This window comes from Uranotaenia lowii, chromosome 2, assembly GCF_029784155.1.
Source record: "Uranotaenia lowii strain MFRU-FL chromosome 2, ASM2978415v1, whole genome shotgun sequence".
Classification (NCBI taxonomy): Eukaryota; Metazoa; Arthropoda; class Insecta; order Diptera; family Culicidae; genus Uranotaenia; species Uranotaenia lowii.
This window is the reverse complement of record NC_073692.1, coordinates 176,470,232-176,482,485: the sequence shown is the minus strand read 5'-3', so window position 1 is coordinate 176,482,485 and position 12,254 is coordinate 176,470,232. Positions and strand designations below refer to the sequence as shown.

General features: G+C 35.0%; 1 protein-coding gene across 2 annotated transcripts in view; it reads right to left on the bottom strand.

Moving 5' to 3' along the window:
• LOC129746164 (uncharacterized) overlaps nucleotides 1–12,254 on the bottom strand; it is a 48,492-nt gene that overhangs the window by 11,225 nt on the left and 25,013 nt on the right. Inside the window, exons 3-7 of one of the 2 annotated variants that reach the window (XM_055739683.1) lie at nucleotides 3,397–3,943; nucleotides 3,223–3,339; nucleotides 3,035–3,161; nucleotides 2,608–2,964; nucleotides 2,099–2,548 (exon numbers count right to left, since the gene is read on the bottom strand). In XM_055739683.1, the coding sequence (XP_055595658.1) occupies nucleotides 2,099–2,548; nucleotides 2,608–2,964; nucleotides 3,035–3,161; nucleotides 3,223–3,339; nucleotides 3,397–3,943 (1,598 nt within the window). Of the gene's footprint in view, nucleotides 1–2,098; nucleotides 2,549–2,607; nucleotides 2,965–3,034; nucleotides 3,162–3,222; nucleotides 3,944–12,254 lie in introns of both variants that reach the window. The other variant, XM_055739682.1, reaches the window with a different exon arrangement.

Genomic DNA, 12,254 nt, shown 5'->3' with positions numbered 1-12,254 from the left:
TCAGTTAGCAGAACACTTGCCTCTTAAAGCGATGTTTATGAGTTCGAGCCCAAGAGGCTTGTACTGAATAATTTGCTATAAAGTTGTAAATGACACAAACATGTTTAAAAGACTGTTACTTAAGTTATCGGCCTTATTAGTGAAAAGTATTGTCCTTTTTGGTAAGATCTTCTTAGTTCATTTATTTTTTGTTTCGATTATAGTCGTTTACCCGTCTTTGTGGCATTCGCGACTTTATATCAACACTGCAATTGGCGGACAGTTATTGAAAAACTTATCCGGTGCAACTGTGTTCGATGTTTACTCTTGGGCCCGAATTCACGGACATCGGCCCAGAAAGCAACTGACTTGCCAACTGAACTATATCACAAGCTCAACTTTTTGTATACGGATAGAAGGTTGAATAACTTAAAAACAATTCTACATTGATTATTAAATTTCATTTTTGAATTCAGCGTCCGATTTTACATAAGAAACATGGGTCAGTCGAAAAAAAAAAGATTATTTTTAGATTACACCACCATACACCACAAATTCCCTTACGAATATCTCTTCACAATAAACTTGTAGCGCGTTACAATCTTCTAGATATTTGTTTCTCATTGTTTGAACTATAAATTCTGAAATTCTGAACTACACTGCCGGCCAAAAGTTTGGGATCACCGGCTAAAAAACATGCAAATTTTGATCGTTCATATCTCAGCCGTCTTAGGACATATTGCAAATCTTCTGATCTCATTTGAAAGATAATTAGCAATAGCTATTTCGGAGGTGTTTTGCCCATAAATAATGTTTTAGTTTTGCACCTAAAACTTAACCTAAAGTTAGAGCATTTTCAAAAAAACGCACTCAATATTCAAAGCCGATCATCTCGCGATAGGGTGAACCAAATTTCAAAATTTGAGTTGCATTAGAATCCTTATTCTATACTTCTCAAAATGCAATCAAAAAATTTTGTGCAAAAATTTAAGAATGTACTATTAATTAATAAAATAGACACTTAAGTTATCGTCCAAAAGTTTGGGATCACCCCTCAGTATTGTGTATCGGCCAAAAACATGCAAATTTATCTCATTCATATCTTTCTCATCTAACATCGTATTGCAGATTTGAAGGGTGCATTTGAAAGCTTAGGAATTGTTGTTTTTCCATAAATTCATACAAAAATTAAATTTTAAAATGATAACCATAAACAATTTACTTGAAATTAATTGTTTTTTTGAAAATTCACATTTATGATTGTGAATTTTTATGGTTATGGATTTAAAATATAATTTTTTAATGAATTTATGAAAAAACAACAATTCCTAAGCTTTCAAATGCACCCTTCAAATCTGCATTACGATGTTAGATGAGAAAGATATGAATGAGATAAATTTGCATGTTTTTGAAAAAATGATCCCAAACTTTTGGTCAATACACCATACTAGGGGTGATCCCAAACTTTTGGACGATAACTTAAGTGTCTATTTTATTAATTAATAGTACATTCTTAAATTTTTGCACAAAATTTTTTGATTGCATTTTAAGAAGTATAGAATAAGGATTCTAATGCAACTCAAATTTTGAAATTTGGTTCACCCTATCGCGAGATGATCGGCTTTGAATATTGAGTGCGTTTTTTTGAAAATGCTCTAACTTTAGGTTAAGTTTTAGGTGCAAAACTAAAACATTATTTATGGGCAAAACACCTCCGAAATAGCTATTGCTAATTATCTTTCAAATGAGATCAGAAGATTTGCAATATGTCCTAAGACGGCTGAGATATTAACGATCAAAATTTGCATGTTTTTTAGCGGGTGATCCCAAACTTTTGGCCGGCAGTGTATGTAGCACACTGGCAGCATATATAAGGACACAAAGAGTGGAAGTATGTTGATTCTTCACACATTTTCCGAAAATTTCCATACAAATTTCACCAGCTTGTGCTTCAGAAAAATATGCAGAGAATTTCAGAAAGTCATTTTTTTCCACCAAAAGGCATCAATCTTTATTGTGCTTTGTTGAAATAAGGAATTTTAGGAAATCCTACCACTAGAGAATTCTAGCTCTACACATGCTGGTTAAATGTCAATTTAGTTAAACAATTCCAACTTACCGGGATTATTCGCCCTAAATTTGGTCCTCACGAATCCGTGATTCGGAATCGAGATGGTATCCTTGTAGGGTGGGTTGTGGCTGTTCGGTCTCCGAGAGTAGACGCGCCGTTGCTTCAGGTATTCCAACCTACGCTCCAGCATCGATTCTGGAATTTGACCCATATCGGTGATGATAAACCGATGCCCATGGAGATGGTACGGATGATAAAAGTTCTGTCTCCGGGCTGCCGTATCGTAGATGTTGATTTCAACGATCTCGTTCAGCCCAACCTTGAGTCTGTGGGTACAGAAACAGTAATCTTTTTTGCAATACTTCGGCAAGTTTGTATCGTTACAGAACTGTTCCTGTTCGTTTGTAATAAGTTCAGGTTGAATCAACAACGGGAAACTTGGACTGGTAAAACTTATGTTGTTCACTGTACCGAATGCGTTCTGGGTCGCATTGATGGCTAGATGAATGAAAAATTGTTTGATCACTGTTTTGATTTCAATGTTTTCCTACACTTACTGACATAATGAACACCCATTCTGGAAAACAACATAGTGTTGTTCGCTCGAATAACTTTGAATCCAATGAAGAGCCGTTTGTCTGGCTCAGCGTCGATGAGCTCATCATCCCGATGTACTTCGTGAGAGTCGAGATCAGCTGCACAAATAAACTTGTCATCCGGATTGTAACAAGGAGCGTAATGATTGTTCAACACCACTCCTAGCGGATACAGTGAATTGTAATCGGGAGGGTCCTTCAATGGAAACATCAATTCTTCAGTGGGTCTCTCAGGGGCAGCATACGATAAAATGGCGAATCCCTCGACTTTCTGCAGATCACAGAACGCAATACCACGTACTCTCACCCAGTAGTCACCTGAAGAGTGAATGTTAAGAACACATCATAAATAGTAGACAAGGAGAAAAGAAAAAGTGAGAAAGCTTACCTGGCTCCTGATCTGCCTCCAATACAAAATCATATCGCTCTCCGGAAACCGATATCAACGAATCCACAGTACGTGGCTTTACTGCTCCACCATCTGTTGAAATGATTTTCATTCGATGTTTTTCTATCTACTCAAATGTAATTGAAAATTAAAATCAAAATCACAACCTAGTCTCACGTGTTATTAACCTGAAGTTGGAAAGGGCAATACTGACTTCCTCCACTGATCAGCCGGAATCGATAACGTTTCTTTGGCTGCACCCGAAATACGGCTAAAGGAACCTGATCATAAGGCTCGTAACTTTTCTGAAAAACGAAGTTGTCAACAATTAAATTAATAATAATCCATATTCTACCACTTACATTATACAAACGCCCTTGTCCATTGATCAGAATAGAGTCAACTTTCATTTGTGAGCTTTGCTGCCCGGGAACCCATTTTTCTACGGATTGTACCGTCCAGTCGGATAGAAGTATTACATGTTCCGTTAGATCATGATCGTACAGATCGATGTTGACATCCTTTGGATTCCTCACTATAGCCGCCCCAACATGTCCGTTAGCTTTCTGAAAACCGGAATGCGAATGATACCATTGGGTTCCAGGATCATCGGCTCCGAAATTATACCGGAATTGAGTTCCCGGAACGATCGGACATTGGGTAACCATCGGAACTCCGTCCATCCAGGGTGAATCGATCTGGTGGAACCCATGCCAATGGATCGTTGACGAGAGACCTTCCATTTGGTTGACGATATCCACCACAATAGTGTCCCCCTTGCAGACAACGATCGGTGGTCCCGGAATCTGTCGGTTGATTGTGACGATTCCACGTTCGACTCCGTTCGCCGTGACGCATTGCGGATGGAAGCAATCACTCCGGTTGCCGCGAATGCAGTTCAAACAGGCACTGGAAATGTTATGGTTTGTTTAACACTGAACATACCGACACTTTGTGTATACCTATTCATACCGCATTTTTACTATATCTAGTTTTGATAAGCTTGTAACGTGACTTACGTACAATCATTAATTTGGAAATAATTCAAAGTCAAAGAATTTTTCGCTGAAAGAAATATGCTTCGGGATAAAGGATGCCAATCAGTTATTTAGAGCTCGAAAAAAAAAATCACTTGATGCCTGAGTAAGCTGAAGCTGAAGAAGCATAATGGAAATATTTTTTAAAACTTTCTTATAATTATTTATGTGTGTACTAGCTGACCCGATGTGCTTTACTACACCTTCCAAAAACAAATAAAATTTTAAAAAATTGTTTTTTTTCTTGTAGGGGAGATGAGGGCATAACGAGCACCCGAGGCATAATGAGAACTACGCTTTTCTACGAAAGTGCGTATTTTCTTAAATAAATTTTCATGAGGATTTGTTTCGTACTTCCTATAGTATTAATTTTTCTCAAAAAAAGGAATCTCCTTATCATCTTTACAGAGATATTTAAAAAACCTAGCTTGGTTCTCAAGTTACGAAAATATTATAATTTTTGAGCACCACGAAATAAGCTCTTATGATCTTAAAATAACCTTGATCTATAATGTACGCACTGCAACATGATGTACACATTGTTTCTCAATTTTTACCATCAAAAAATTTTTGATTTTTCACTTTTATCAATTTTAAAACACGTTTTTACTTAAATTTGTTGACTAGGGGCATATAGAGCACCATATTATCGAGGCATAATGAGCATTTTCTGCCGTAGAATCTAGCAGCGAATTAAAATTGATTTATAGCGCCACACCTTGACTAGTTTTCATCCGACAATTTAGCCTATTGGTAAGGTGTCGGAGAGGTAATCAAAAGACTAGAGTTAGATTTCTGTTCAAGGTGATTTTTTTCCATTCACAATTCATGATCGATTTTTTTTATTGTTACATTATACGGCTAGTAGCATCATCCTCCGAACAAAGCACTTAATGTATGAGCGTGCGTGAATTGTTTGTATTCTACAAACAGATCTAGATTATTTTATTATTGCTTTGTTTGATGAATCTACGACTCACCTGACTTCATCGAATTGAATTCGCTGCTAGATTCCCCGGAAAAAACGCACATCTTGCTCTGATTAATGGTGCTCATACTGCCTCAGGGGGGGTTCTCATTATGCCTCCACAGTGGCTGGTTTTCAGCTTTTGGCAAAATTTTTTAAAATGCATTTTTTAACGTTTTCATCTAGTTTTTCACGCTTCAGCCCGTTAGAGAATAGGCTTTTCAAGCGTCTGAACACGAAACAATAATGTAACCTCCATATTATAGCTATTTTCTATGGTTAAATAACCGTTTTCCTTAAGGTGGCCATTATGCCCCCATCTCCCCTAGGTATCATTTTCAACAATTTGAGATTGAGCATACATCAGAAACATCCAATTTAAAATCACTACAGCTGGAGACCATCTTATTTTGTGAAACTTGATCTTTAATGTTGTTTTTTCAAGATCTGATATTTTTACTGTGATTTTGTAAGTTTCTTGAGTTCTTTAACTATGCCAAAATGAATGTTTTGTTGGTATAGATTCTCCACTTTTTCCTTCTTACAAAGCTTACGAAACATTGTTATTATCAAAATAACTTCAGATGCCACATTTGACTCCTTTTTTTGGTAAGCTTTCGAAAATTATGAAAAAAATTGTCCCTTTTCTACTCCACCGTGGAAAAGGGAGTGTCCAAAATTAATCGGCCGCAAACAACCTCGCTAAAAGATGACCCCTTTTCATTGATAAGTGTTCGACTTTTGCTAAAAATGCAGCTTGAGAGCCCCCTCCCTTTCACCTTCCCTTCCTCTACAACTTGGAAGAGGTAGAAGTTTCTAATAATCATACCCTTTTTTCGTTCTCAAAAGCTATCCATTTCTTTGATATATTCTCAAAATGTGCAAAAAATTGTAAAGGAGCGTTTCTCCTCTCCTCGGATCTTCCCAAAGAAGAAGTAAGGGTCTAAAATAATCATAGAAAATATTCCTCGTATTCCATTTGCTTGAATAGTTCTCAATTTTTTGAAAAAAAAATACAGGAGCCCCCCTCCCTCTCCCAATCTCCTCACTGGAGAGGTAAAGAGATTCCAAAGTTTCAGGAAAACATTTATCATTAGCTTCCCATGCTAAATTTGGTTCTATTTGCTCGATTTGTTCTTCCGTTTTACAAAAATTTGTTTAGAAGCTCCATCCTTTCTTATTTCCCCATTGGAATAAGGGGCTTCTCTAATTATTCAAATAATAGTCATGGAGCCCCTTCCCCTCTTTCTATATTTCCATTGGAAGGGGGGATGGGTGCCAAATATTCATTGAACCATTTTTCGTACCCTTATACCATCTCATACCAAATTTGGTTCCATTTGCTTGATTAGTTTTTGAGTTAAGGGTGAGACGTCGAAATGTTCGACCGTCCCGACCGGAACACTCTATTTGAAATGCATGCTATTATGTCAACTAATGAACGATTTCAACCAATTTTGTTTTGTTAGATTGCGAAATCTTTGAATTTTTAAAGTGTTTGGTTGTGAAGAATATTCACATGTTAGCTCGAAAAGTAGTTCAAGCGGAACTGTAGAGGACATTTAAAATACTCTATCTCCTTTCCCGGTTTTCATCATATATTTTAGCAATTTTTAAACCCCATTTCTCCGCTGAAAAAAAATCACAGAAGCTCAGTTTTATGATTATTAACAACTTTTGTTCATCAAAAAGCTTAATTGTTAAGTTTTTTTTTTCAAAACAATTTGTTTAAAAATAACATTATAATAGGGTCTAGGAAACATGTTATTTACTTCTTTTTCGGTTGCAGATTTTACACACTAAGCCATTTTTCCCTTAAATTGAAAACTTTTGAAAACTGACTAATATTTACATTTTTGCCATGAATAAAATCGTGTCCATTATCACGCAGTCAAACTTCGTCAGCATCGTCGTGTACAGCCTCTGAGATCGCGCTTTGGCCGTCATATTTTGTTTATCATCGCGATTTGGACTCACTACCTTCTTGTAAGTAGGCACGTAGACGGTTTGTGAGATGACCAAAAACACTCCTATTGTCTGATTCTGGTACGCACTTCTCCATTAAGACCAGCCGATGTTACAATTTTAATCTGGACACATATTGGAGTCATAATGTTACTCATTGTTTCTTCAGCCTAAAAATTACTTTACTTCTATTAGCAATAATACGCGAGTTCGAAATTAGCATATGAGAGTTAGCGGACTTCAGTTAGCGGAACATAAAAATAACGGAGCTTTTAAAATCGCTAGCTCAATCAAAATTTAGCGGCAAAATTAAACCGCTAACGAAAAGTTTGCGGACTTATTAGCGATTAGCGGATTCCCAGTGAACATTTTGGTCTGTATATTTCAGTTGTTTCTGAGATATACGAACTTTTGTACAATCTGAAAAAGTTGTAAAGAATATTCTATACGAGCCTGTACGTACAAAAGTGGCAATATACGGACCAAATTTTGCTCCCCTTGAAAATTTAAAACTTTGTATTGCGCTTCAACAATCTGATAGCAACTTTGCTTTGCACACAATCTTAGAATTGTACAACTTACAACTTTCTATTGCCAGTCTTATAATTTGATTTCCTTTTGCAGGTAGCATGATGTTTGTACAGCTTTCTTCACCATTCAATACAATTTATTGTAACTGTATCCCAAAGCAATTACATTTTTCCCTTATTACGATTTTACTATGAATCGCCGTGAACATAAATACAATAGAATTTAATGTTTGCTGCGAATAAAATTAAACCAGAAACAACTTTATGTGTCTTTGATTAAATTGATGAACCTTGTTATAAAAATACTGAATGCGAATTTCCAAATACTGCGTATGCATATTGTCATCATGTGAACGTCATTAACTTTAACTGTTGGTTTCGTAATGCATATGTTGTTGATCAATCTTCCCTCAGTCTCGAACTCACAACGTTCCGATTCCTGTCCTTCGATACTTCCTCGGCGCCATTTCATGTTGATACAAACAAACAAATTTGTTCATGTACAGTTGAGAGTTCCGTTTAAAAATCAGTTGATCGTATAAAATACCACTGACTGCATCATTTCGGACTCCAAATCTATATACAGATGCCGTTTTTTGATATACAACTTTAACCTATCTCATAGACAATTCTATTACAATAAATAACAGTATTCAGCGCTGTGCGATATTAGCTAGCTATTTACTGTACTGTTAAACGATTCGACAATCTGCAATACATAGATGTTGTCAGTGTTGTCATTATAAGATGATTACGATATTACTTAGCATAGGAATTGCATTATTAACAATTATTTACCGATTAAGTTTATCTCAATAAGCGACTTTTGACGAATGACGAATAGAAGTACGAATAGATTGTTTAAATTCCATTATACGATGTTCTCACAATTACTGTACGACCTTTCAGGGAAATAATATGTCATCATAGATCGTAAGCATGAAAGATTGCTTAATTGAGCTTGACACAATTTTACTGCGATTCAAAACAACTTTATTGATCTTTCAACACGATTGACAAAATGTTATCGTATATTATGAACTAAACAAACCATAAACAATAAAATATAACTTGGTTTAGCTACAACATGATGTTTATACAATTCCAATCTAAACTGGATGCTTATACAATCTACAATTAACACTACTTTACCATAACACTACTTTACGACGGTTAGCGCTTTTGTGCCAAACACCGCCAATGAGTGACCCCAAATCAGCAGGAAATCAACAATTTGATCAAATTTCAAGTGGTAAATAATTCTGAAAGTCCTATAGGAACAAACTGTAAGCCAAAATAAAATTAAGCTTAGCTTAGCTTAGCTTAATTGACTACTCACATCCACCCTAAACTATGAAACTCGAAAATGCTTCATATTTAATTTTTAATCTATTTATTAACAAAATTTAGTTTATCTGGTATTCACCATTTTTTTATTGTTGGAATCTCATTAACGCATGTCGAACTCCATAGTCGTAGGCGTGGCTCAGTAGAACGAATTCCACATCGCCAATGGTTGCTACTCCGTGATTGACCGAGGCCACCAATTTTGAACAAGGGTCAAAAGAATGGTTCTTAGGATTAGAAGCTCATTCTCAATGTACAAAACCGATGCTCTCTTTTTGAACATCAATAACGGCGCCGGCCACGTCCTAGTAGTCAATGGATAGATTGGAAAAGGTAGAAAGTGGTGAAAGATTAATTTTGCGCTTTAGGACCGAGGTTACCTCTGCATCCTAGCAAATAAGTTTTATTGGGAAAATTGGAAAAAGGATTTGATCGGGAGACACTTTTGACAGTGTTGTGATCTTTATATTTAACCTACTATAAACCTACTACTATCCTGTATTTGTATTGTTTGTGTAAAACGCAAGCCAAATACTAATTCCCTAGTATTTTACCAAAATTTAAACATATTTGCAACTTTATTTTTAGACACTAAGAAAAAATTTGTTTCTAACAAATGGTTTGAGTATAAGAACTCAATGCTTTTATTTCATTTGCAACATTTTGTATCACTATGACGAAAAACAATACATGGAAAAGAAAAACGACAAAAAATGTGTGTATTCATCACCTCAATAATTAAAAAAAAACATTGAACTATCTAGAACCTCAATAAAAGTTCGGTTCCGTTAAAAAAAAAACAAAAAAACAAAAAGCTATGACTGTCATAAATGGAAACTTCAATGTTGATACGCAAATCCAATAAGAAAACAAATCAAAATGTATATAAGTTTCGTATATAAGTAACTAAATAAATTAAAGTTACGGTTTCGAGTAAAACAAAAAATGAGATCGTCATTACACAACCATGCAGATTTGTAAAAAATTGAATGTGAAGGGACACTTGATTCTAAAATATTTCAATTGTGATTACAGATTTACATTATTTATCAAACTTTCATGTTCAAAGAACGAGATAACCAAATGTTTATCTTGTTTCCTTGAACTTAATCATCAAAATTATAAGTTAGCCTGAATGTAATCATTGCAATTTTTAAACCAATATGTTGGTTAAGAGATATTAAAAGAAATTAATTGGCTCGCGTTTGACATTTCAGATAAGCGTGCCATTTAGACGCTTATGTCTCTGACGAAAATGAAATTTTAATACTTAGCTTTTGAATCCGATGATCCTTGTAAAATTAGCTTGAAGGCTTCTTTCTACTCCTCTAAGAACAAATTTGCATCAGGCATGCAAGGATCAACGAAAGACCGTTCTTATATGGTGTGCAGATTTGACCACCCGCTTGATTGGCCCGCTGGAAATTGCTGACCGCTTGTTCGTTTGGCCGACGGGCACTCTTGTGGCTCACGACCGTTGGCCTCTCCTGTAGGATCCATCCACAAACATCGGTTGCTCCAAATCGGCATAATAACGATAAAAACTCTTGAAATTATAAACTTTTTCTCTGTTTTCAAACTAACTGCAGAAAATTAGGAGATGGGAAAAAACACGTCATTTTCCTGTCGTCGACTAAATTGGAATAAAATTAAGAATGATTAATTTCAATAAAGTATGGAAAGTCAGGGATTATTTAAGCGTAATCCGAACCTTTCAGTTGGAGAAGTGGTAAAAACAGGTCATGTCTCACGATAAAAACCAATTACAAAACACAACAAAATTTAAAAACATTCTTAGAAAAAATCGAAATGTAGGTACTTTTTAGCGGGCACTTTGCGGATCTCCTGTCAGAAATTTTTCGTTGCCATGTCATGCTTGAATTTTTAAATAAGTTTGTGCCTACACACAAAAAAATTTGCATAGTAAAATAACTAAATCCGTGGTTTAAATGAACAACACGCAACCATATTTTTGAGTCAATAATGTTTTGTTCTTAAAAATGCTTCACGCGTAGTTATTTTACTATGTGTAGATTTTTGCGGCGCATAGTTATTTCGACTGCATACATTGTAAAACTTTCAATGAAAGGATGATCTCTTTTACTTCGTGCATTGAAAAAGTGCCAATTTTTTATTATTAATACAACCTTCTGCATGATATTATTATCTTGAAGCACAATATAATTATCACATAGTATGATATTTTGAAAGGCTGAAAAAGATATTAAAAAATTTAAATTTTTATTTATTCTAAAAATTAATCATATCACTTCACATCGCAATTAGCATTGTTCGATCTTCAGGAAAAGATCGATCTTCAAGATCGATTCAGATGAACGGTCCAAGGATCGATCTATCTAAAAAATCGGAGCTTGAAGATCGATCTCCGATTAATCGATCTTTTCCATTTGTGACTAGGAAACTGCTTTTTATTAAAAATGTGCAAAAAAAGACACAATATTTTAAAGTTGTATAATCCTTCTACATATGAAATGAAAAATATTTCAAGCGCTTTTATGTAAGGTGAACCGGAGTTAGTGTTTGAAAACAACTCTAATCAAAATCCAAATATCTCGGAAACGCTTTGATATTTTTAAGTATGTAATGTATTGACAAGAAATATTCTAGAAATTAAAAGAAATTAGTTCATGGTATTTTTTAAAGTTTTTTTTAATGTAAGTATAAGAGATACCAAACAAAGTATGCATAAAAATTAAAAAAATAAAATTTATTTATTTAAGGTACACCGGGGCAAGTGCAAACTCGGGGCAAGTGCAAACGATCAACTTTCCTCTGTTACAAAAAAATTAAAAAATATTTCTTCTTCTAGAAGTTGTTGTTGTTGTCCAAACCAACAATCTGACATAGATAAACTGAACTTTCTTTCAATTATTCATTCAAAACACGGCACTGTTTGATTACACACGAATTCAAGTACGTACTAGACATGAAAAGTGTGTTTTTGTTTTGCTTTGTTTGGCTACAAAAAAGGGCATTCAAATCCGATTTTTCGTCGAAAGGTGAGTGTTTGGGACTGATATTCAGGTGAAAGCAGAAAATTTATGATAAATTTTCAGTAGACCCTAAAAATTGTGAAAATAATATCCACTCCTGTCAACCCACACTGCGGGGCAAGTGCAAACGACACTACCGGGGTAAGTGCAAACGCACCTTTAAGCCATGTAACATCAGACATTAAAAAAAATCATCTCAAAAATGGTTCAGCATTATAATAGAGTGGTCAGAAAGGGTATCCAAAGTGTTGTATCTGAAGCGGATATTCAAAATTCCGTAATGCCTTGGCAAATGAAGGTCTTTTGCTTCAAATAACAGTCAGCAAAACTGAAGTTCCAAAAAGTAATTAATATAGCAGA